General features: G+C 39.5%; 1 protein-coding gene across 3 annotated transcripts in view; it reads left to right on the plus strand.

Annotated features, from left to right (window-relative positions):
• Positions 1–26,579, plus strand: part of LOC138114113 (vitellogenin-1-like) — a 44,600-nt gene that overhangs the window by 13,056 nt on the left and 4,965 nt on the right. For all 3 annotated transcript variants that reach the window (XM_069023241.1, XM_069023239.1, XM_069023242.1), the window contains 21 exons: positions 951–1,169; positions 3,232–3,449; positions 3,530–3,627; positions 7,942–8,066; positions 8,153–8,254; positions 8,339–8,458; positions 8,711–8,900; positions 8,989–9,082; positions 9,195–9,380; positions 14,432–14,576; positions 16,113–16,332; positions 17,226–17,395; positions 18,029–18,982; positions 19,065–19,121; positions 19,964–20,164; positions 21,169–21,375; positions 22,539–22,681; positions 23,205–23,343; positions 24,521–24,656; positions 25,360–25,546; positions 25,947–26,044. In XM_069023241.1, the coding sequence (XP_068879342.1) occupies positions 951–1,169; positions 3,232–3,449; positions 3,530–3,627; positions 7,942–8,066; positions 8,153–8,254; positions 8,339–8,458; positions 8,711–8,900; positions 8,989–9,082; positions 9,195–9,380; positions 14,432–14,576; positions 16,113–16,332; positions 17,226–17,395; positions 18,029–18,982; positions 19,065–19,121; positions 19,964–20,164; positions 21,169–21,375; positions 22,539–22,681; positions 23,205–23,343; positions 24,521–24,656; positions 25,360–25,546; positions 25,947–26,044 (4,009 nt within the window). The remainder of the gene's footprint in view (positions 1–950; positions 1,170–3,231; positions 3,450–3,529; positions 3,628–7,941; positions 8,067–8,152; positions 8,255–8,338; positions 8,459–8,710; positions 8,901–8,988; positions 9,083–9,194; positions 9,381–14,431; positions 14,577–16,112; positions 16,333–17,225; positions 17,396–18,028; positions 18,983–19,064; positions 19,122–19,963; positions 20,165–21,168; positions 21,376–22,538; positions 22,682–23,204; positions 23,344–24,520; positions 24,657–25,359; positions 25,547–25,946; positions 26,045–26,579) is intronic.

A 26,579-nucleotide genomic window follows, 5' to 3' on the forward strand; every position in this document is an offset into this window, starting at 1 on the left:
ACTGTGTGCCTGACATGATTTTTTTTCCTGTAGTACATAGGCATGGGCAACATTCCTACATATGTCGCCTGTGTTACAAGTGCCACCAATGCTCTTGAGCTAATTAAATCTGAGAAGCCCTATGTCAGAGAGTGAAAATCCTTTCCCGAAGCAAGTGATTGTATAGGCTTATTCAATGAATTCAAATGTCCCTTCATTTGATTAGCAATATCAAGTAGCCTGTTTCTGCACCATCAAGGGATCTCAAATGTGTGCTTTTAAAGTACAGAATCTGTATTTAAATTATTCTCTAATATCGCCGTTTCTTTTTTAGAGCCATTTGCTATCATTTTAAACTGTTATCTATCAGGATGTAGTTCTTTTCTCTTATTCAGCCTTCAGACAACTACTTCTAATCTTGCCACGCTAATGGAAGTGTGATCCAGTTGCTTACAATGAAGGCTGTAAAAAGACCTGATTTTTTGGCAATGATCTCATTTTCCATCTATTAATCCACACTGAAAAGAGGCTGTCATAGCTGGTTAAGGGCACCACCACTAGCCATATATTCAGGGATCTTTTTTAAGGGTCTGAAGGTTTAATTGTATCTGTATTTTTGCACCTGTCTTCAACCATGAGACAGAGATGCTCAAGTACCACTGTTTCAGGGTTCCCAATTAACCCTGAAAGGCAGTGAGAACTAGGTCCTAGCCATTATTTTTTCCTTTAAAAATCTTACCTGATAACTATAAGGTAGAGTGATGAAGAAGCTGTTCATTGCAGCTGTCTTGGCTATACTGGTTCTATGAATAAAATGTTCTATTCATGAGGGAAAAAAAGACTTTGAAAATATTTAAAATAAATGAATTGAACAAACTGAAATTATGGAAGTCAAACCCCTGAATAGGCTGGTGGATGGAATATAGATAAGAGCTGGAATTGAACTCAACAGATTTGTTTTCATTTTTCAGCTTCTTCATGGCTTTGCAGGAGAGGCGTTGAGCAAGTCTAGCACAGAAGAAATTTGCCTGGCTTTGAAAGCCCTTGGGAATGTAGGACATCCAGCCAGCATCAAGCACATCAAGAAGTTTTTGCCAGGATACGCAACTGGTGCCTCGGATTTGCCACTCAGGGTCCATGCAACTGCTGTGATGGCCCTGAAAAACATAGGCCTAAAAGACCCCAAAATGGTAAGAAAACAAAGCTTCCTCCTTTGCCCTTGTGACTTGCACTCACAAGGCTGCTAATAATGGGTGATGAAGGAAAAACAGGTCTTTTTTCAAATATCGCATTATTTTTAAAAAAAAAAATATGTAGCCGTTCCTTGTTTGGCATGTCTTGTTTCTTTTGACATTAACCTCCAATATTTCAGACTGCAACAAAAAAATCCCATTAAAAGGATACATTCATTGTTGTTGAAGACAAATCAGCATTTCCATTGCAAACATTTCGTTTCCAAGGACATTAGACAGAAAACTAAATTATTGATCCAAATGTGTTTAGTACTACTTCACCTTTGGTATGTGAGAGAACCACAAAACAAGGTTTTCAGGGAATTGACATTGAATACTGAGTGCCACATCTAATCGTAATTCAAGACCAGATTTTATTGTAAATAGACACCAAGGGCTTGCATCCTAATTACAAATTTACAGACATTGTGTGGGTTTAAGTCATAAACAGAGCATTTACTAAATGTGACTTGTGTCCCTCACTGGGATAGTTATTAGATCCCACATACAATGGCTACACCAGCATACTCTCATCTACCAAAGACATCACTTTACAATCATTTTCACTTTAAAGCAGTCTGCTTTTAAAAGGAAACCTTTTCAAGGTTTCCAAGATTTTGGTCCTGATGTTGAAATTTTTTGGTTTATATAAGTAAAATCTTAATATAAAAAGTAAAATAAAAGCTTTCATTAACTATTCACCTACTAATCAGTATCAGGGTTTCCATTACACTCATTTTTTGCATGTGACTCCCAGTTTGAGTGCACATATTGATCCACAGACAATAGTGCGCCAGGATATGCTTTTAACAAAAAGAATAAAGAAACAATTTAGTAGAGTGCAGGAGCTGAATGGGGAAATGCAGGGGAGGGAGGGGAGAGAATTGCAAAGGTAGGAGCTAAGGTATTTGCTGGGGAAGAAAAAAAAAACCAATTTTGTGTTTGAGAACAACACTGCATCTCTGATTGCTCTTTGGCCTGGCTTTCCACATGTGCCCCAGACCACTCAGTTTCATTTTCTATGCATTTTCTTTGGAGAAAATTGATCTGCAGCAAGTTAATGATTGTGACCACTTTTTTCATCGCTCAAAAAATCAATCTAATACCTGGTTTGAAGCTAGGTACATACCCGTATTTGGATTAAACATACTTAATTCATGGCCTTTTTTACTGTTTAATTTGAAAAGCCTCATTTAGGAAGTGGCCTACTGCATCTTTGTCACCTCTTATACATTGGTATTTGATCACCATATTCAAATTAATAAAACCAATCAGGGTTTTTCCAAAGTTTGCTGAAGTTTTCTGGATCATTCTTCATTACAGTTCATGGATGTGCACTCTCCCTGGCAGGATAGGGCTGTGCAGATGGTTTGCCACAAACAGTGGCACATCATCCACACCCATTTTGAAGTTTAGGACCAAAGGCCTCAGTCCCCGCCCTGGAAACTGCAAATGTTCCAGTTCAAAATTAGTCTTGGTAGTGAATATTGCTGAGGTCAAACACATCAACCACAAGGAGTACTGAAGAACTTACATTTCTTGCATTAAATTTTGGTTTAAGCTGCCTATATGGCATAGAGATTTCTGGTAATAAATCACGTTTTGTTTGCTTCATTCTAATTCTATTATTTAGCAGAAGATTCCCCAGAAGATCAAATTATTAGAAATAAGTTATACCTTTATGAGTAGGGATAAGTGATCACTGAAATCACTTCTCAGGTAGGGAATGGATTCATGAAATCTTTTACCTAGAGTCGAATAGCTCAAAGAGGTGTAAAAGACTTGATGTAGAAGTTATCCAGTGAAGTTCCTCAGCTCTGATTGTGTAGGAAGTCAGACTACATCACCATAATGTCGCTTCCAGCCTCAGACTATGAAACCAGGAACAGTGTTGCCATAATAATTAAATAATCCAAATTTTTACTGCGCTAGTGATGAAACAGATCATTCGTTGGTGTTGAGTGGTTATTAGCAAAATGTTCAAACATACAGTAAAACTGAATATATCTATTGTTTTCAGGTCCAGGCTATTACCCTTGAGATTTTCCTGAATCACAAAATTCATCCTCGAATCCGAATGTTAGCTGCAGTGGTTTTGCTTGAAACCAAGCCAGGTCTTCCAATAGTGATGACATTAGCTGATGCTGTGCTGAAGGAACCTAGCATGCAAGTGGCAAGTTTCATCTACTCTCACCTGAGGGCCCTGGGTAGAAGCACAGCTCCAGATCTTCAAGTGATGTAAGGACAATTCCTTTCCTAGAAGAAAAAACTTGTTGCAAACTAATTGAAACATTAATGTGCTCACTAAACTTTTTCAGGGCTTCTGCCTGCAGAATGGCTATCAGAGCACTAAGTCCCAAATTTGACAGATCTGGGTATCAGTTCAGCAAGGTTTTCCGCTTCAGTATCTTTAAAGGTAAGATCCAGAAGATTTTGTAGAGAAATATATACTGGTGAATGTGTGAAAAAAAAATTGTACAATATGAGAGCCCAGTTCTCCTATCCAGCTGTTAGGCTGCATGCTTTTCCTCCATATTTACCTATCTTCAGTGAAAAAAGTATAATCTCAGGCTCTCCATTTGAAGAGTGTTTAGGTCCCTGTGTGTTTTGCATTGTACACTGCCAGCATGAAATTACCAGAGGGGTTGTGGGGCTCTAACCCTCTGTTTTCATTAGTCGGGGAGGCACATGCTCCTGTATCAAACACCATAGTCTCAGTGGTGCTTAACAATTTCATACTATTGTTCAGTACCAAACAAACAGAAGGGACCTAAATTACTGCTGAAGTGGATTAATTTCTGCTGGTGTTGAACACCTACAACTTCTGCTGCATTCAAATGTGATGCTAAATACTCTTCACCCTAACAACTGTGCCCAGTGAAACAGACAACTCTGAAAACATTCAGACGTGACAATTCATTGCACCCATGAGCAGCTACGTCAGGATTACTGTCTAAAGATTTTTCTTGCATCTTCCTACCAAGATTCTTTACTAGAATGAGCAGATCCATGCATGATATCTGGAGACTGGCCAGCTACATCAGAGGGAGTTGCACATAAAAATGTAGTGAAAGCAGGGAAGGACCAGATTAGAAGACAGATTCTTGCTGGGCCGCATTGTAGTTTTTGCTATTTTCCATGTGTGTTATTTTTCTCAGTAGATTTTTTTAAGCAACTCCTTTATGTAAATGACCATGACAGCCTCAGAGATTTGGCATATGTAGCTGGCAGACTAGGGAGATTAAATCTCCAAACACAGTTTCCTTACACATGCTGTTTATCTATCAGGACTTGGATGTTTTTAGCACTTTTGTTATTCACCAGTATGTGTTAAGATTCTTTTCAAAGTAATCGATATTAAGAGACTCTGAAATGTCTGAAATCCACAGGGCTTGAGTGTAGAAGTACTTCTGCCTCCTTTGTAGAGACAGGGGTGTGGTTTGAAGGACTTCTGTAAATCTTATTATTGTCCTGCCCCAGTTTCATGGGTTTTACTTGACCATTTAATGTGCTCTATAATATAAATATAATACATACTGCAAGTATCACAGTAAAATGCTATACACATGCTCACTGCCTCAGTGATGGAGACAGCAAGTGCCCAAAGAAATACAGTCACTAATATACACCATGTGAATTTTGTACTACTTAGAATACATTCAGGGATAGATACATTTTCCATTAATATGAAGATATGTGTTTCTTGGTTTAGGTACTCATTTTGTCTTCTTATTTTTGCTCATAAAATTAAGCCATCTAAATTTTCACACAGTGAGAAAGAAGGTGCAATATGCATGAGGGATGCTGGCGGGGGGCTATGTGAAATGGAATACTTTATTCTGGCTGTAGCCTGGAAATGCAGTACATCAGGGAATTGCTGTTACTTCCTGGTGAAGCCCATTGTCAGAAATTTGGCTACCACACCTAGGTAGGTCCTCATCCTGAAGAATAAGAAACAAGATCTTTTTCTCACACATGCTAAACTTAGACTTGGATAACTCAGCTAAATTAAGTCAATCTCCTACTACACTGGTATGGGAAGAGGACCCATCCTCCAGCTTTCTGATTTGATTTGTTTCCACTAGCCACAGGTAAAATGTGTTTCAGTGAGTCCATTCTGGAGGAGTTACCATAGTGACGGTTCTAATGCAGTACCTACCTCCTTGATAAAAACAAAAATCTGCCCTCAGCATCACAGATCTTTGTGGTGCTAGATGCTGAATTTTTAATGGCAGGCAATAATGTCAGCTGAATCTACCTCTAATCTGGAATTTGTCACACACGACCACCACAAATAGTGCTTCATGCTCTACATATTGCTACTGAAATCAAAGGGGTGACCCAAGTTCTTCTCAGTGTGAGGACTGAGAGAATCTGACTCTCAGTATGCACAGATTCATATAATTAAATGTGGACTAATACTTATATTTACCAAAGACTGCTTTCTTTGCTCACTAAGTTTTCTTTCCCTCATCTTTGGGGCAAGACACTTAATCAGATATATGCAGGTGTCATCAAATTCTCACAGTGATGCAGCAAATATATTCTTAGACCATTAGCACTGTGTAATGCCTGAGGTATGGAAAATATTGCTGCTGTCTTCAAGTCAATGAATTCTATACAATCATTTAATCATTTATAAGCAATGCTTCTTATTAAGTATCAGGAAGTACCATGGAGTTTTTAACTAACAGTTTTTGTGGTTAGAACATAAAAGATAGCTTTAACGACTTCAGTAAAAGTATTGTGCCTTAGTTTTAGTGTCCTGTCCATGAAGCACCTACGATTGCTCTGGCTAAGCTCATTCAGAGAAAAACTAGTGTTCACATTGCCAAGTTTCCTGTCAACTCACTAGTAATGTCCCAGTGTGGCATCATTTTTCTTTTTTATTTTTTATAGGATCACCATTACTATCTACCGAATGTTCTCCACTTATTCCTCTGTCCAAAGTGGGGTACCTGTGTCTTGATTGCATGAGCTGTTTCTGAACCTCACATGTTGTAGGTAGATAGTGCCCAGTGTTTTGGATAGACCAGCAGATTCCTACAGCAAAACAGTGAAGGCATTGTAGTAAAATTACAGTTCATACATACTTCCTTATCCTCCAAATGGTGTAGGAACAGGAGAGGAGGTCTAGACGGATGCACAGCAAGGGTGCCTACATTTCCTGTCAGACTTGTTCCTCTTGAAACCTAAGGAACCTTAGAAAAGCTGTAGGATTACTTTAACTCATAAAACAGGACAGGATATAACTGTGCCAAGACCCGGAAGAATTCCTGACTGTGCTCTGCACTGATTATCTGTACCTAAGAACATTATAGATGATAAATCTAAGTAGAGACATAAAGAGAAACAAACTGTTTGCTCAAAGTTCACTCAATAGTTAACAATAATTTAACAATTGGTGCATTTCATGTGAGGGTTACAGCATTTGGAACTAGATGTATTAAATTGCTTCTGAGTCATTTGAGAGACAAATCTATAGCTCACCATCTGTCCTTATAGGACATCTGTATCACTTTCCCTAAACTATTAGCAAAGGATGGCAAATCTGTTTTCATTTCTCATCTCCTTTGTCAAGGTGCCCTAAACGATGTCTCATAAAAGCATTTCATAAGCTGATTTTACAGAGTGTGACGGGATGTAAATGATATGGACAGGCATATTTTCTGTACTTGGATGAGCCCAAGAGATGGGCCCATAGGAATCTCAGGAGGTTTAACAAGACCAAGTGCAAGATGCTGCACGTGGGTCAGGGCAGCCCTCCACATCAATCCAGGCTGAGGATGAACAGATCAAAAGAGCCTTGCCAAGAAGGACTCAGGGTGCTGGAGAGGGAGAGTCTGATCCTGAGCCAGCCGTGTGCACTTGCAGCCCAGAAAGGCAATCATGTCCAGGGTTGCAGCAAAAGAAGCCTGACAAGGGAGGGGATTCTGCGCTTCTCCTCCATTCTTGTGAGACCCCACCTGCAGTGCTGCATCCAGCTCTGGGGTCCCCAGCACAGCAAGGACATAAACCTGTTGGAGCAAGTCTTAAGGAAGACTAGCAAGATGATCAGATGGATTGAACACCTCTCCTATGAGAAAGGCTAAGAGAACTGGGATTGCTCAGCCTGGAGAAGAGGCAGCTTTGGGGTGACCTAACTGTGGCCTTCCAGCACCTGAAGGGAGCATGCAAGAGACCTGGAGAGGGGCTTTACACAGAGGCATGGAGTGACAGGATAAGGGGGAATGGATTCAAACTCAAAGGGAGTAGGTTTATATTAGATATTAGGAAAAAATTCTTTACTGTGAGGGTGATGAGACACTGGCAGAGGTTGCCCAGAGAAGTTGTGGACACCCCAGTTCTGGAAGTGTTCAAGACCAAGTTGGATGCAGCTTTGAGCAAATTGGTTTACTGGAGGGAGCCCATGCCCATGGCAGGGGGTTGGAACTAGATTATCCTTGAGGTCCCTTCCAACCCAAACCATAATAAGATTCTATGATACAGCAGAAGCAACTGGAAAATGGCATAACCACCATACAATGATCAGTGAGATTATAGCTTTGCCCATTATTAGTTAAAAAATGCAGAATATTCTGTTTATAACTGTTATATAACATCAGCTTTATAGCTGGGTTTTCTGGCCTTGCTCATATGATGCTGATTATTAAATTAGTAAACAGATATGACCTGCACACTTTGACCTAGAAACTAACTGTGCTGTGTCTTACTGCCTATTTCTCTGCAGAGTTCCTTATGAGTGGGCTGGCAGCTAAGTATTTGGTATTTAATAATGCGGGTACCTTAATTCCAACTATGGCAATGTCTCAGCTGAGGACACATTTCCTTGGAAGAGTGGCTGATCCTTGGGAGGTAATTCAGTCTACCCACAGTTTTCCCTCTAATCCCTTTTTACAACCATCATCCAACTGGTATTTGTACTTTACTTCTTCTCACAGGTGGGAATAACAGTTGAAGGACTGCAGGAGATGTTTGCTAAAGGTTACTCTCCTGACAGGGACTGGGAGACAGACTATGACTTCAAGAAAATCCTGAAAACGGTAAATTCTGGGGGAAAAGAAAATCTCTGATATTGCTTTCTCAAATGCTATGAAGAATCAGGCTTTTTTCATCTTTTCACACAGCTCTCTGACTGGAAGGCAATCTCCAGTGATAAACCTTTTGCATCAGGTTACTTGAAGATATTTGGCCAAGAGTTGTTTTTTGGTGGACTTGATAAAAACGCCATCCAAAATGTACTGCAGGTATCATTTTTAAAGCACCACTACCCAAGCATCAAAAGCTCTAAAATACTGTTACTTTCATACATTCTCTCCTTTTTTAAATTCATGGTTGAGTTTTTTGTCTCTAGTATTAATCAAGGCAAATAAGGTCAAGCTTTGATCAGGGTTATTTACAATCATTGCAGGCAGAATTTCCCCTGAGGCATAGTTAATGACACGGATCATGACATTCAAGTTCTGCTTATTTAGACATGTTGAACTCTGTAATTGCAGGCATGGTATGGATCTGATGAAAAAATCCCTTCACTAAAGAGAATAATCAGTAGCCTCCAAAGTGGTGTAGGGAGGCAGTGGACCAAGGCTCTCCTGTCCTCTGAGATCCGTCGCATTGTGCCCACCTGCACCGGCTTCCCAACAGAGACCAGCTTCTATTACTCTTCTATCACAAAAGTGGCAGGAAATGGTAACATATCTCATTTCTTGAGCAATACAAATGTACTTTCTAGGACCAGAGGGCATTTTTAACCCTTTCTTTGCTTTCTTTGTAATAGTTCAGGCACAGAGTACACCTTCTCCAAAGTCTGATTTCAAATTGACCGAGTTACTAAATGCCAACCTTAGGCTGAGATCAAAAATTAGTCTAAGGTAAGTATTTAGTATAAAATAAAAGAATAATATTTTCAAGTGACAGAGGCCATAAAAATTCAACAGCTGTTCGCTGCATGAACATAATTATACCCTCACTCTACCTTTTCAGCATGGCCAAGGAGATGACCTTTGTAATGGGAATCAACACACACACAGTCCAGGCAGGGCTGGAAGCACACACCAAAATGAATGCTCATGTACCTGTGAATGTTGTTGCCACTATCCAGATGAGGGAAAAAAATGTCAAAATTGAAATGCCACCATGTAAAGATGAGACAAACATAATTAGCATAAGGTAAGACATAGCACTTAGTATCTTTCTATGTAGCAAAGCAGAGTCTTCTAAATAAACTGAAATACATTTAGGAATCTTGTCTTTGACTTACAGCTTGGATAAGTGGTGTTGATTGGTATAGTTTGTTTATTTTAAATGAAGTGGCATGCACTAAAGCTTTGCTTGAAAATATGTGTTACTTTCTGCAGTCTTCACCTGAAAATCCTCCTTTGGGCTATATCTCAGTTGTGGAGATCCATAAGCTATCTGAAACACAAATGACATAAAATTTCTATCTTGATACAATTATTTGAACTGGAAACACTAGGTAAGATATAAGCCAGCTGAATCTAACTGAATCAGTTAGAACAGTTAACCTGTCTATATTTGCATTTGATGCCTTGAAGCATATAGGGTTTGGTGTTTCTTATGGTTTTACCTTGTTCCCCTGTGGCTGCCATTTGGTTTTCTTACCTGTTAGGTCTCCTTGATTTATTATCAGTGCATGCAATTACAATACACTCTGGAAAACTGTTGTAGCCAGATGCCAAACAAATGAAAACAGATGGAAATACAAGTGCAAAGAGTGGGAGGAAACAGAAAGTCCAAGGAATCAAAGCAGCAGACCAAACTTAGAAAACCTTTACACGCACACACGTGAAAAAAAAAAAAACTGAGAAAGAGAAGCTGAAAATTCATCACCAAGGAAAAAGCTTCACTGACAACAGAAATCGGCGATTATACAAACCACTGAAATGTTAACAAGTTTCTACTCTAGGAATACAGCTGTAACAAAAGAGCTCAGTTGCTTGATCCAGCTGCAATTAGCATTCATGGCTGCTGGCCCAGAGATGCTCTGCAGGTCTCCTCAATTTAGCCACCAGTTAGGCTAATCATTATTTTCCCTTGCCCTTTGATAGTCACAGACCATTTGACGTGCATTTGACATCTCATCCTCCTCCCTAGACAATTCCTCCACTCCGTCAAGTGTGATTGTAATAAGGTCCTCTCCATGCAGAGTAGGGAGTGTCTCAGCATTTCAGAGATCAAAAGTTAGCTGCATGGGTTTTTTTGGTTCAGTTTCTTATGGAGGCCAGGACAGTCAGCTTCTAAGGTCATCAGGGACAGCAGGCACCAACTCTCACTAGTTCTCACTGTTAGAGAGGGTGAGGCAGATATTAATGAACTCAATAAGGACACTGAACTGAAATGAGAATATTGAATACTGATAGGGAGTTTAGAGCCTCAAGCAGAGCTAGAAATATTAGAAGGAGGATCTTCCCTGCAAACAAATAAAAAATATTTTCCTCCTTTGACTTTAGGGGAGATCAAATGAGACACAAAAAAGGGTTAAATGCATTGCCATAAAGCAGAAAGCAAGTCAGTATCAGAAACAAGCTATTACAGCAGAAAAGCCCATGAGTTCCAGCACAAGCCCTGCTCTAGACCCTGCAGCATTACCATTTATAAAGCGAAGTAGTCACTTGGAAATAGCTCCATAATGCCAAGTATATGAGAAAGCTAATACTCCCTAGATGACTTCTAGCACCATCAATTTCTCTCCAAAAAGCATTCCCATTCACTGTTACAAAACAAATGGCCAGTGGAAACCACACAGAGCAATGAAACAGCAATGAGTGCAAGTGAAGGCAAAGCAATAACTAGAGAATGTAACATCAAAGCACATCACTGAGGAGGTCAAAGACCAAGCAAAGTAAAATCTTAAAGGTGTGAAGGCATGGTAGAGAGAAAGGAGATATATATATATAGAGAGAGAGAGGGATGTGCTGTATAGAGTGAGTTAAAAATTTTAGTGGAACATAGTCTTTTTCTTCCTTTTGCATAGATCTAACAAATAATAAAGATCCAATTGAAGGCAATATTTTAGAGATATTGTGACATTTTCCCTTGTTAGCTTTAAATTCACCATTTAAAGAAATAGTTCTAGAAAGCTATTGATCTTTCATGTGTTTGTGAGCTCTGTTCACAATACTTTAGTATTGGGCACTGTCTTGATGGTCAGCGGGTTACCTTCTACAGTCCCATGTCATTAAAGCTAGGTAGGATGTGATATTATTTTCCCCATCATCTCTCACATTCAGACACAGGAAGCAAACAGTTTTCAATAGCATTAAGTTCATTTATATCCTACACACCATACAGGTTATAACCTGTCACAGCAGTGGGATTTATATAAATTTTCAAGAGCCAAAGAGAAATTCAGGTAAGTAATCACAGACTCAAAAGGGAAAAAAAAGAAAACTTTGGTGATAGAGAGATTGCATTCCCAAGACAAATCAGCACATTATGGGCTCAGCTCTCTCTGTAGCAAAAATCAGAGCAAAGTAATTAATCGTACTATGGAGAGAATATATAGCATGTGTTTCAATTCAATCCTATCAAAGTTAAATTTAATTAAAAATAATGGTTATTTTTAAGGTTCTTTTAACATAATTATTTAGTATATTACAGATGGTTACTTCGACATACTTTTAAACAAAATTTACAAAAAGTAAAAATCAAATAAATTTCAGGGGAAATTAGAGCTTTGTGATTAAAGTATAAATATGGAGAATTGCCAGAGAATGCACTTTGCTAATATTCATAATGACATATGCACATATTCATAATGACAGGCTATGGAAGTATATACATAATCTTGAATAGAGCTTGTATCATAAGGTTTTTTGCTTGTTTTAACTGTAGGATAACCAGAAATTGCTTCACATAGGCATCTTATAAATAAGATGAACCAGGAAATTAGAAAATTCTTTGTCCAACATGTCTACACCACGTGTAGCAGAAAATGCAGAAGAGGCAGTGTACACTGTGATCTTGTGAGGCAGCAAGGTGTGTTTGGGGGGCAGAAAAGGGAAACGCCTGGGCCTCCAAGTCTCTGTTTTTGTAACACCTTTGCACTAAAGTTGGAAGGAAGATGCGTAGGAAAGGCAGAAGGTTTTGTTTCACCACAGCAGAAAGAGAGCTAAAGATCTGGCTGGCTGATTTTCTCTTGCATCTCACTTATTTAGATGTGATGTCATGCTGTGTTTTAAAACCTGGGAAAATAGTTTTTTGTTGATTGTTTTTTGTATTAAACAGACATTTGAGGTCTTCTGTCCCCATGTTAGGGATGCATGTAAGGCCACACTCTCTGAAATGTCAGTGGGTCCAACATAGCTGAGTTGCTTGTCCCTTACCCCTGCAGTGAGTTTGGCTTATATTATAGCACAGCTTCTTCTCTCATCCAAAAAATTCACTAATACATATTGGAAAATCTTCTTTTTTATTTTTTCTCCCTTGTGTGGGATCAGAGAGAACAGATTCTTTCATACCATAGCTTTAGGCCTTCTTTGTGACTGTTTTTTCTTGTTAAAGCACCAGAGCTGACTCTTGTAGCCTATTTTTACTGTGCCGTGTGATTCTGACATGTGTCACCTGTGATGCAGCTACATTTGTCGGCTCTCTGTGCTCAACAGGGAGGAATCGATCCTCCACTTTCATTAGGTGGCAGGAGTAGACTATTGGCATAAAAATACTAAAAAAAATTGGAAGAGAAACCCCAGGGCTTTCTGCTTGGGGCTCCAGCCCACAGTTCAGTGGTCATTTGAATTATTGAATGGTATTAAAATAAAACCATTTCCCTTTTTGTCTCTTTACCCAGATGAACCACCTGAAATGCAAGTTGATTTGTATTTTCTTTTATCCCTCAGCTTGTTAGGGAGAATATTTTATTTCAGATTCCATTCTTCAAGGTTCTCCTATCACCCAGCGTGGAGCGTTGCTGTCATGTCCTTATCTAAAAAAAGAGAGAGATGGAAAAGAAAACAAAGCCCACAGGTGACACACGTTTTATTGAGGTGTTCCACATGAAGAGCAATTGTGTGCTTTACACTGCACACAGCACGGTAGGAGCCTTCAAGAGGAAGAGAGGGCTATCAAATGAATACAAATTCATCTTTCAAATAGGTTAGATCGGAATTGCTCAGGCTAGTACAGTGTGGACCATATTAAAATAGAGACCATTTTGAGACCATCTTTCCATTCACTGTCACAGCAGCCACCTCCATTGGCAGACCACAAAAGCCCCAGGGCAAAGAGATCAACTTCATCCTTGAGAAAGAGCACATGGGGAATTTCGAGATGGATGTTAACTGATAAATGGCTAATAAGATAGAGCTAGCACAGTGTTAATAGCTGAGGGAAATAGGCTTTTGTCTCTCAAAAGCACACAGCATTCAGATGTTTCTCTGTCCCAAAACAAAACTCGTAGTTCACGGCACTGGAACAAGTTCCATGAAGAATGTGGGTATGAAGCCAGGGGTTCAGGATATTTTGCTGTGAGAGCCTCGGTCTCATGCTGTACTTTTTATCACTTATCCTGGATCCTGACTAATACACTTGGAGTTTACAACACTGGAAACAATGTACTGAATGTATTTACATAAAATAGGCTCTTTAACCTTCCTGCACAACTCTCCATGATGTCTTGCCAAGTCATGGCCAAGCCATGAGTACCATGAATTTAAATCAAGCTGGAGACACTTAATGATTTCATGCTCCTTTCTTCAATAAAAATTGTACAGGAAACAGCTTTCAGTAGCCACCAGTCCCCAGACTGTTTTTGAAGTTATGGTAGTATTTTTCCAAATATAATGTTAAATTAGAACTAAGGCTAGTACAGCGAACACACAGAAGATGAGTTTAAAAATTTAAAAGTCCGGGAGATCAAAATAGGAGACTCAAAAATTTAATAATGTAATCCATAGCCAGGCTTCTAAGTGTGCTGTTTTTCATGGAATTAGGGTATGAAGATCTGACCAACTGCAATGTTTTTAACCTGCACGCATGGTTCTAAAAGCCTAACTGAGCTATCTGCCCCTGAGATTGGTCTGGGTCTTTATTTACTCTTAGCAGTCCTTGAAACCACAGCTAACAGGAAGGATACTGTAAATATCTGTAATGCAATTTGCAAGGTATGATACTTTGTGCTGAGTGCAGGCTACAAGGCATTATTCAGGTCTTTTCCTCAGCAGTGCTTTATCAACACGTTTCCTCTAATGTTTATTCTGCAGGTCTAAGACATTTGCTGTTACACGAAATATTGGGGATTTGACTGCTAGTAAGATGACTCCAGTTCTTTTACCTGAAGCAGTGCCTGACATAATGAAGACGTCCTTCAATTCAGATTCTGCATCAGGCGAGACTGATAACATCAGGGTAACTGATGTAGTGTTTGACTACTCTTTTTTGGGCTTTTAAACAGGAGGGAACCATTTCTTTTCTCTCCAGGAAAGGACACAATTCATCTCTGACCAATGCTGCTTCACTCAAAATAAGTCAAGTTCAATCTAATAACACAAATAGCCCTATAGTAACATTATTTTAAAATCTGGAGTGTAATACATCAGACTTGCAACACTTTTTCTGGAGCAAAAGCATTTTCTTTGGTAATTAATTTTGCACTGCCATCTACAGGCTCACGATCTTTAAAGGACTTTGCAACCATTATGCAAGCATCACATTCCTGCAGCAGTCACAAATGTTCCACAAGATGCTCCACTGCTCAACTTGTAGAGCTGAATTTAATGCTTATAAGTATCCTGATTCAAGGACGGATTGCAGTTTGTGTCACAACTTCCTGAGCCAGGTTTCCATAAAAGCCAGGATAGGCTTTCTAAGATGGGCAGCGTTGTGAAGGCGTCGCTGTGACCATTCGTTCAGTGAAAGACTGACAGAAGCGAGGAATACACTGTCTTGTTCTGGTTTTGTTGTCGTCCTGCAACTCTGAAGGGTTTTCAGATATAATAGGAGATGCACAGAGGACAAGAGCAGCACTTTCCTATGGAGAAGTCAATAGAAAAATGTGCTATCAGTGATAGCTGTTTCCAATATCCTGGAACAAGCTTTCTCCTGCTTTGTGTCTGTGCTGCCCTTCCTGAAAACTCTGCACTCTGCAGTTATTCTTAAATGAACAGCAACTGAAAAATGGCACTGAGTGGAGAATTTCCCAGTATCACTAGAAATTACAGGGGTTTTGGTAGGGCTCATGCAAGGCTGGAATCTTGTGAGACATTATAAACTGCATAAAAAATTAATTGCAAACCTGAATTACATGTGAAATGAAAGCTTATGATTATGTGTCTTTAGGTATTTGCTTCATTGCTTCAGGAAATCATAGTTTTCATTTCATGGATTTGATTCCGATTTTAATTAATTTCAATTTGTTCTTCTGCAAGCATTGCTTAGTACATGTAAATTACATAGTTTTTAGAGGAAAGTTTTAATATATGATATGTTTTGACCGTTTAATTGATATAGTATCACATTCATGTCAGACCTCATCTGAGTCAGAATTTTTGTGGATGTAGTTGAAAGTTCTGTTGTCTGACACATTAAAAATCAAAAGAAAGACTCCAGTCAGTCTAAAGCACACTCAGTTTTATAAAGAACATGTTAACACTGTCTAACATTCCAGGAAAACAAAATTAAATATTTAGAATTAATTTGTGATATAATTTTCCATTCTTATAGCCTGAAGCTCTTTTTACAGTAGGTAGTCTAATCGACCCATTCAGATGATAATTTTGTCCAATTTGAAACCAAATTGTCCTATGTCATGGCCTTGCTATCTCGAATAAACTGGTTAATTCCATCTGCAGAGTACATATAATGATTACCAAAATATGATGCATAACATCCAGGTATTCTTCTCTCTGTTGTCTGAATTAACTTGACATATGTGCTATCTAACAGGACAGACAGTCTGCAGCAGATGTGTCATCAGGAAATCTCTTTTCTTCTGGACACTCTTCTTCCCGAAAAGAGCCATTTGTTCAGTCCGTGTGCTTCAATGCAAGTACATTTGGAATTCAAGTGTGCATTGAGAAGAAAAGTGTACACGCAGCATTTATCAAAAATGTGCCTCTTTATTACCTAGTTGGAGAGCATGCCCTGAAAATGAGCTTCAAGCCAGGTAAATACAACCGGGCACAAAAAAGAAAATAATGCGTGGGTGGTAGAGGCGTGTGTATACGCACACAGATATATATAGATAGATAGATATAGATGTATATATACATATGTATTTTTTGCATCTTAAGTACCACTAAATCTACCATTGGAAGTACCAGGCCTGCCAGTACTGGCCAACAGACTATGTTCACAGCAGAAATCCATTTCTCCCCCACTTGCCTGAGCAGCAATTTCCCAGCTCTCCCAGCAATGTCGCTCAGCGTGGCCAGTGTCAAGCAGAGCTGATCTGTGCCTGCAGAGTGTGTCTGATGCGTCCTGAATCATCGGATTTGGGATGCAAGCATGAAGCAATTGGACATGGGCAACAGATCTGATGCAGTGTCCTGTAGCTACATTCTAAAACCCAGACTCTAAAAGGGAATTATGGATTAACCCTGCCAGGATCTAGTCCTTAATGTCTTAATCCACGATCATAAGAAATAAAAGCACAGCAGGCCACTGAATCTGGGTCTCCTAAGTATCAAACCAACGGCCTAACCATTGGGCCATTCTTTAGAGTTCAACTGTTGAGCCTCAATTCCTCACTGACGTTTACTTCTCTAACCCATGGTTTATCTCTTTAAGCAATCCAATTCGGTCAACTTAAATCTGCAAGATCATTCTGTTTATTGACTTGAAAAGAATCCAGTATCATGGTAATATTTTAAAATTTGGTTGCCAGTATGTGCTTTAGCTATTAGAGAAAATTTTATAACAAAGTTGCTCAATACCAATAATAATCCTTGAACACTTATATTTGAGGAAAAAATGGCTAAATAAATGTTGGTTAAATTGGCTTATTCTCTCATTCAGTTGCTAATAGTAACAGTAATATTAATTGTCATGCAATTTCAGTTTACACAGAGGCACCTGTTGAAAAAATACAAGTCACAATTCAAGCAGGAGATCAAGCTCCTACAAAAATGGTACGTCTAGTAACATTTGAAGATCCAGAGGCACAAGCATCTTCCAGAAAAGAAGCAATTAAAAAAGTGAAGAAAATCCTTGGTGACACTGATGATCAGGTACTGCTGCAAAATTCCACTTCTGGATTTGTGGGAGACATTACACAAAGTTTATTTCTTTTACTAAGTAGCTTCCTTTGTTTAGGTATTATGCCAAAATGGAAAATAAAGACCGAGTTTTGGGTACACAAGTCTTTCTGCAGGTCTTTTGTTTGCACTCATCCTTTCTGAGAGTGAAAGACATTAGAAAGAGCAGGTTGGTTTTTTATGCTTTTCTGAAAATCTCTTGTAAGAGATTAAATAGCTGTTGTGTGGCCAAAAAGTAGTCTGTTATTTCCAGCTACTGCAACTGCAGCAAAATGCTCTGACACCAGCTATACAGCCTGCCCTGAGACAGTGATAGCTACAACATTGTCATTACTGATACCAGTTACATGTACTTGTGTGGTCAACAACTGCTGCATGTGCTTATCACAAAAGTGTTTGGAGTATTGGTCTGCTTATGCGTGGGTTTAACACATTATTATGAAATTGCCTTTGAATGATTGTGATGTGCTGCAAGAAGATTATCAAGCATACACCTTGTCTTCTAAGGCAGCAGAGATTCAGAGGTGTCTGCATCTGATTTTACTTATGCCGTTCTGCAGGAACACAGGAAAATAATTTTGTTTTTCCAATGTTACCCTTGACTAGGGGACAAGAAAATCCAGAAGCTCATCCAGTGCCAGCAGCGCTAGTGGAAGTGCCGAGAGTACAACGAGCAGCCCCTCCAGCAGCGACTCTGATGACAGAGCATCACAGGGAGGCACCCAGATAAATCTGAAAACAGGGCAGTCCAAAGCCAAAGAAAAGAAGTTCTACCCCTTTGGGGACAGTGGCAGTAGCAGCAGTAGCAGCAGTAGCAGCAGCAAAAGCAGTAGCAGTGGCAGTAGTAGTGATAGTAGTAGTAGTAGCAGCAGCAGTAGTAGTGGTAGTAGTAGCAGCAAGAGCAGCAGTAGTAGCAGCAAGAGTAGCAGTAGTGGCAGCAAGAGTAGCAGTAGTAGCAGCAAGAGCAGCAGCAGTAGTAGTAAGAGCAGCAGTAGTAGCAGCAAGAGTAGCAGTAGTGGCAGCAAGAGTAGCAGTAGTAGCAGCAAGAGCAGCAGCAGTAGTAGTAAGAGCAGCAGTAGTAGCAGTAAGAGCAGCAGCAGTAGTAGTAAGAGCAGTAGTAGCAGTAGCAAAAGCAGTAGTAGTAGCAGTAGCAAAAGCAGTAGTAGTAAGAATAGCAGCAGCAAGCATAGCAGCAGTAGGAGAAGCAGCAGTAGGAGCAGCAGCAGCAGGAGTGACAGCAGCCAGGGCAGCAGCAGCAGCAGTAAGAGCAGCAGCAAAGGCAGTACCAGAGGTAGTGCAGGTAGCAGCAGCAAAGCATCTGGTATAAAGCATAAAGCTAAGAAGCAGTCCAAGACCACATCATTTCCACTTACCAGTGCTGCTGAAGGAGAGAGAAGTGTCCGTGAGCAGAAGCCTAAAACACAGAGTAGCAGCAGGAGCAGCAGCAGCGAAAGCTCTGGTGCTTCCCATCGTCACAGCAAATCTGACAGACGAGCTGAGACAAAACACGTCAAGTCCCAAGTGAACAGTGGCAGCGGTCATGACATTTCTACAGAATGGGTAAAATGTCTAATACTTTGACTTCTACTAGGAGGTGATCTTGACTGAGCTGTAGGTAATAACTTCTTTTGGAATTTTGCAGGACATTCACCTTCCAAAAGTCTACAGTCTCCGCTTCAGGTCTGCTCACATCCATTGGGTAGGTGCCTAATTCAAGTGCACATTGCCATGGTAGCTACAGTCGATGTGATCAAGCCTGTTGCTGAAGGGCCTTGTTTGGGCCATTTCCCTTGACCACTCCATAATGCCCAATATCAATATTGATGATGAACAAAAAAAGCAGATTTATTACTAAAATGCTATTACACTACATTTTTTTGGTGTCGCAGCACTTGCAATCCTCAAATTTGGGTCAGGACACACAAAAGTTCAATGCAGTCAAAGCCAGGTTAACAAAGACCATGGGGAAATGATAAAACAGCTGGACCTTCCAATGCAAATAGTTATGTCCACAGTTCTTAGGCAACCATGGCAAAATCATTACATGGATTTTTTCAGAAACCAAGTTCAGTATGCATTATGGCACAAGTTATTTTCAACATATATTAGAAGGGTGATAATGGAGTGGCTTTTGTAGGTGCTACCTGTTACATCTATTACATATCCTGCGTGTGAAAGAGGAATATGATGACTTATAGTGTTTTTCATAAAATTGTAGTCTCTTTTTTTTTCTGGGTATGGATATGTTTGACCACTTACTGAATGCCACTTTTCATTGTCCCTAGCATTAGACCTGAACAGTGTGATGTTGCCATCTGCAATCAGTGTCTATGCAGTCTTTCTTTCAGCAGAAATGTTGAGGTGGATCCAAGGCACATTCCAAGCCAACATATTTCATGTCTATATATGAAAATAAAAGTAACACTCTAGATATGTCTAAGTCTGTCACCTACAAAGGGAGGCTGACATCTCTGATTTTGATAGTTACACTGTAAAACTAGAGGCCATCTCATACATTTTTAACCTATTTTTATTTCATAGCATCCAGATCATAAAGGATCAAGCAGTTCATCATCATCTTCCTCTGAGTCAGGAAGCAGCCAGAGAAACAGCAGCAGTAGCAGTAGCAGCAGCAGTGGCAGCAGCAGCTACCATCATGGAGAAAATTCTGCCCACAACTCAAGGAGGAGCAAAAGAGTCAGCATCCACCACCACAGGCATGGCTCCAGCCTGACACATGAGGTACAGCTCTGTGTGTGGTAGCCAAGAGTAGCCAGGCTTAGCTGGCTGCTGAGTGGGAGCTGTAGATGCTGGCACTAACCAGCTGAGGAGGTTAGGCTCAGGAGGGACACTAAAAGTCAAGTCTGTAAATTGAAAGTCAAAGTTCATTGAGATATTTCCCCTCCCCCCAAAAAAATTGTCAAGTTCCCTTGTGTTCCGGTTTTTGTTTGGGGGTTTCTTTTCCTTCATTTCTGAAGGTGCTTGCACTATGTGAAAGCCTGGATTTGGAAATTATAAAAGTTGAAGGGAATGTAGCTGTGAGGGAAAAGAATGTTATTTTTCCCATGAAAGCCCAGAATGCAAAATCAGTTGCTTTAGGTAAAAAGGAGGAGGAAATAAATAAGTCTGCCTAATTATTTCTAAATGTAGATTGGGGGTCATGAGTGCATGCAGAGTATAACTAAAATCAGACTTTCCATGGACATTACTGGTTGGTAAATGTGAAGGCCCATTATGCACAGATCATCTTTACCTTTATTATGCACTTAGTATTCTATAATTGTACTGCACAAAGGTATCTGCATAATAATAGAACAAATAGCTTTGCAAATGCAGGAAATGTCTAGGGGAATGCTGGTACTGAGAAGGATTTCAAAATATTTGATTGGCTTGAAGAAACTGTAGCATAGTAAAATAAGCTGGGAATGTGTATACTGCTCTGAATGTCTCTAGTACACACTGTAGGCAGCTATTTGAAACATTAGAGTAATGAACAACATCTTACTATGCATGAAGATAGCTTAGAAGAGTCTTGGATCCCTCATCAAAATAATCATATCTTTAAATAATTAAGTTTCCAACCATATTTATCCTTAACTGTTGGGGATATGGAAATATGTGCTGCAAACTAAACTGAAGAAGGACAAGGGCTGCTGCCTGCGATCAGCACACATTAACTGGACTGCAGGCTCTCCAGTGAATACACAGAAATACTTAAGCACAGATGGTTGGGGGCTGTTTTTCAGCGCAGCTTCCTGGGAGATGTAATTCCACCCGGCATTACGATTGTGGCACAGGCAGTAAGGAGTGACAACAAAAATCGAGGTTATCAAGCTACAGCATATGTTCGTTCTGATGCTGCCAAAGTTGATGTGCAACTAGTTGTGGTTCAGCTGGCTGAAACCAATTGGAAAGCGTGTGCTGATGCTGTGATACTGCCTCTGAAAGCACAGGTAAGTGCACAGGCAGCTTTGCACAGAGAGACATCTACAAAGCCCAGAGTAAGCACAGAGAACCTGCTGATTAGGAGTATTAAACAGGAAAGGCATACTTGTTTTAAATGTTTCACAAAGTTGGTGAAGTTTCAGAAAATGTTCCTCACTTTCACCATTCTTTTGAATTAAAAATAGATAAGAGTAAAAAAAAATTACTCAGACACTTTAAAATCTGGCAAAAAATATTGATTTTCAAGATAAATCAAAATATAACCAGTGGAAGCATAAAAATATTTGAAAAATTGACTTCTTCACCACTATTTATTATTTGCTCTACTATGAGTTTTCTTGTCCAGGAATCTGCCTGTTTTTCTGTATATAATTTGTTGACTTCTGGATTAGCTCAGTTGGTTAGAGCATGGTGTTAATAACAAGGACCCTGGATTTGATCCCTGTATGGGCCGTTCACTTAGGAGTTTAACTCCTTCTGGATGGAGTTGTATGATCCTCCTCAGTCCCTTCCAAGTCAGACTATACTGTGATTTCAAAAGACTCATAATGCAAATGCATTTACAGCATTGCATTTCTTAGGATTTCTATGAAAAGATGGAAAAAGCAAAGCTGGATAATGGGTTGATGCCTGAGAGAGCATCATAAATGAAGGAACAGGTCTTTCCTTTTTTTGCATATCCCTGTGCTTCCCATGACCCTTTTAGAGTAAGAGATCTTTGAGCAGAAATTTACAAACCTTTGCTCTTTGCAGCTGTAATTAACAAATTCAGCATGATATTCAGTATTGAAGAAAGTGGGGTGGGTTCAAATCAGGAGGTCTTGGGGAAGGTGAAGAAAATTTTAGTGCAGCCCTCTTCTAGGAAAAAATACATATTGATTAAGAAGTTACCACATCTATGGAAATCTCAGCATGTTTCAGTGGCTGTTTTGAGACAGGAACATGTATATGTACTTCTGCAGAGACCACAAAACCTTTTTCCTACTATGCCTCAGATTTTGCATGAAGAAGTCAAAATTTCTCTGTCAGCCTGTTTTGAGCAAAAGAAAGATTGGAAATATTAAGCATCAATGCACAAATTGGTGAAAGAAAATTTTGTGTTTCAAAATGGTCAAGGTTTGTTCTGAGATTCTTTTCTGAAATTTGGCTGACTGTTTCCCTGTTTATAAAGGCCAGACTGAGGTGGGGCAAGGAGTGCCGGGATTACAGGATAGCAGCCATGGCTACCACAGGACAACTGGCAAGGAAGCCAGCTGCACAGCTGAAGGTGCAATGGGGAAAGCTTCCATCCTGGATAAAAAAGACAAGCTCAGTGTATGTAACTCACTCTTTCATAAGTGTTTATTTTACTTTTTTACTGTACTTGGCATTTGAAAAAACACTGAAAGAACGGGATGAAATTTCTTAACCCAAACATACTTGTCCGGGCAGTGTTTGGATGGAAACCACAAGTTCAGTGGCACACAAGTCTTTTATGAATGTGTTCTACTTTGTCCACATGTTTCATATTAAATGATAGCCTCCAAATATTTAAAAGCTTGGTACGCTTGATTTCATTTTCCTTATTTAATCATTTCACATCTCAGTTCAAAATGCCTTTTTGTTTTAAAACGTTCTTCTATTCAGTCCCAAAAAATAACCATTTTAAACAGGCAAAATAAAACCAATGTATTTCTTCTGGATAAAATCAAGCACTTAATTTGACCCAAAGTATTATTTCCTTGACTTTTCAGTTCTTCCATTTTTTCCTGATTTTTCAGATCTGCCAGTAGTTCTTACCATCCCATGTGTGCTTTTGTTCATGTACTTGAGTTTGTCACATCTTGTTTATCTCTAGATTCATGCAATACGTTCCTGGTGCAGCACTTGTGTTGGGCTTCTCAGAAGTACATCAGAGAAATCCATCTCATGAATTTGTAGTAAGAGCAGCTGCAACATCTCCACGAACAATTGATACAGTAATTAAAGCTCCTGAGGTACGTTAAATTTATATTTTCCTATTCTTACCTTGAATGATTTTCAACTTAGAATGTTTTGACACTTAATGTAAAGAAACAAAAAGCAAAATACTCCCTTTTAGAGAAGCTGCTATATACCTGACTACATTAGGTGGGTGTTGAAATACATACAACAGTTCTCTTGATTTTGTGCTGCTTTGGTCCAGTGTAGTAGTGAGCTGAAAATCAGGCTCTGTAGTCAAATACTTTATTTGCATTTTGAGAACAGCAGTGAGGCCCAAATTGTCTCAAGTATGACTGCTCTGTACTCACACCTGTATGCATTTTACCCAGTGTGACTAGTTCTTGAATGAGGGTCTCAGAGCAGATGGTGGGGGCCTTGAGAACACTTCACACTCTGCTGCACCCACAAACAGCATCTGTGTGTGTTGGCACTCCAGTCCTACATTTGCAGTAACCATGCCTGATTTGACTGGTCTGAGAAAGCCACAAACACAAATCTGCCCTAACCAAACTGGAGTAGTTACACACCCTCTCAGAGCAGCTTGCACAGGCAGGGTCTGAAGACTGCCACTGATTAATTGGTCTTTCTTTACCAAATCCCTCTGCGCCTCTTTGAAAAATTTCCCCTATGGATCTCTGGTAAATTAATAACAGCTAGCTATTCACACACAGAAATTAATGTGTCTTTAACCCTCCATGGTGCTTCAGTATTGCAGGATCTTTAATGTGTGATAATGAAGAGGTAGGCACATTAGGCATTCATTTGATTCTCTTGGCAAATATAATTTGTAGCTACAGTGAAGGATCTTACCCCAATGCTGAACATGCTGGTTTTCAGCCCTTAATCGATGAAATTCATTTTTCCAAACACATCCATCATCTCAGTTACTCAACTTACTACCTTATTTTTTAAGTCACTCAAATATCACTTAAACTCATCTCCATCAGTTACTCTTCCATGTTCTTAACAATTTCTCAAAAAGTCAAGAAGTATGACTAGAATAGATGATAATGATTCCTCACAGAAGGTGAAGGTTTGGTTGCATTCTGCAGAGACTAACACAACTGCAATCATAGAAATACATCTTCAAGTTTGTTTTTTTTTTCAAGAAAAGAGTAGGGCTTTTTTGCAGTCATATCTTGAGCATATGGTTCAATTTATCTTAATGTATTTTCATTTCTGCTTTTTCAGGTAACGCTTTATTGTCAGGGATTCCGACTGCCATTCACTCTGCCCTTAGGCCCATCTTCAGCTTACGAGACTCGAGATATCACTGCCTGGAATTTATTTCCTGAAATAGCTTCACAAATAGCACAAGAAGATCAATGTAAATGTTACTTATATGTTTGTCTCATGAATAAGCAACGTGTGTAGATCCATACTCTGCCATGGCTGGGCCTTGCCTTTTCTTGTGATGGTCTTTTAGGGAAACACAGCATCTCTAGCCCTGCTTTCAGCAGTGCATTCCCTCATGGAGAAGCAGGTTTTCTCGCAGGTGAAGGAAGAGACTTCAAACTGCTGTAAACATTCAGAGTTTGGAAGTCACTCCTATCTTCAGGGACTAGAGGTTGTTTTTTGCCCCTCCTGAGAAGGTACCAACTTTGCATTGAGAGGCATGAGATGATGGGTACCGGAGAGTCCCGTATTTTTCTGCCCAGTTGATTTTATCCAAAAAGGAGGCAGCCGTGTGAGTCTTACCTGGTTGGTGCCTAGCACTCCTGTGGGAAATGGGGAGGTTTTATCACAGTTTGTTACGGCTTCCAGTTTCTCAAGAATTTCGTACATTTTAGTCCCTGTTAGCTGGAGTTTTCTGTTTGGCACGTAATCAAAATCAATACTAGTATAGTCTATGGCAGGTAGTTATTTTGTAGTGCCCTCATGTCCTTGCAGACTCTGGCTTCTGCCAAAAGGTGAGGAAGTTTCCTTCCTGTTTGCTGGCTAGTTCAGCCTCATAGGGGTGTCTTTCAATAGTTCACAGCAGCATAAACAGTGGCCATATCTGCCATTTCTTTTCTGGTTTTGTTTTGCAGCTACTTGTGAAATCAGGGAGAGAGATTTCAAAACATTTGATCATGTGAGCCATTCATATTCTTTCAATAAAAGCTGTAACCTGGTGGTGGTTCAAGACTGTACTGAACACCCAAAATTCATCATTACTACAAGAAAGGTTGATCCTCAGTCTTTCTCAAGAGAGGTTCACATAAATACAACATCAGCGTAAGTGTGGTTTATACTGAGGGCTCAGAAATGAGGTATAAAGTTTCAGGGAGTTAGTCTGGGAGTGGGAGATTTCTAGTTCCAAGGTGAAGCTGGTTTTCAATGAGACATCTGGGGAAAGACAGAATTTCCAGAAGGGATCCTCATCTGAGGCTCTTTGGTGTAGTTGCTCGTCTTGAATTCTACAGCCACCAATGTCTGATAACTTGCTCACTAAGTCCCCCCGCTGTCTTTTCTTTAAAGGTTGAATATTAAAGCCCAAAGTAACAATGAATTTTGCACTTTGGAAAGAAAGCTGCTTGTTCATCCATTCAAAATTCAGATAGTCACAAATATCTGTACTTTTCACATTTTAAATTAACCACTAATTTAACCTCTTTGATTTTTGCTTTTTCTGAAGGAACATCACAATCTGTCCTGCCTCAAATTCATCTCTCCTTGTGGCATGCAATGAAGAACGAGTTCTATCACACAGTGGGGGTTCTGAGTATGAAAAAGGTAAGGTGTGATACCCAGTTTTCCAGGACTGACCTGGGAACTAAATATCAAGTTTTTATAAATTTCACAGAAAAATCTCAGTGTAAAGAAAACACAGTTGGGATTAATTCAAAGAAAAACTAAAGACTACTTTCTTAAGATTTGTATTGACTTATGTTCATGTTTCCTGTGGTATATACACTCTTACCTTCCTCCAGCATAAGTGACAGGTGAATAAATAAAGCCCTTTCTTATCATATACCCAGGCTGGTGATTGTTCAGAAAAAATGTTCATGTTTTAGTCATAGAGAGATGCTTTGGTTCAGACATTTAGCTGGAACACCACCACTGTCATAATCATTTCAAAATTTAGCACACTGGATACAGAAGTCGGTTCCAACTATAAGTAACAGCAGTAGAATATATTTGAAAATATGTTATTTCTTCTATTTTTGTTTTGTTTTTCCTCTCCACTTAGATATATATATTTAACTGTAGCAGCAAAATGATCATTGTGAAGGAAAACGCTTTGTGGTGAGTTTTGTGCTACATGGTT

This window comes from Aphelocoma coerulescens, chromosome 8 (genome assembly GCF_041296385.1).
Source record: "Aphelocoma coerulescens isolate FSJ_1873_10779 chromosome 8, UR_Acoe_1.0, whole genome shotgun sequence".
Lineage (NCBI taxonomy): Eukaryota > Metazoa > Chordata > Aves > Passeriformes > Corvidae > Aphelocoma > Aphelocoma coerulescens.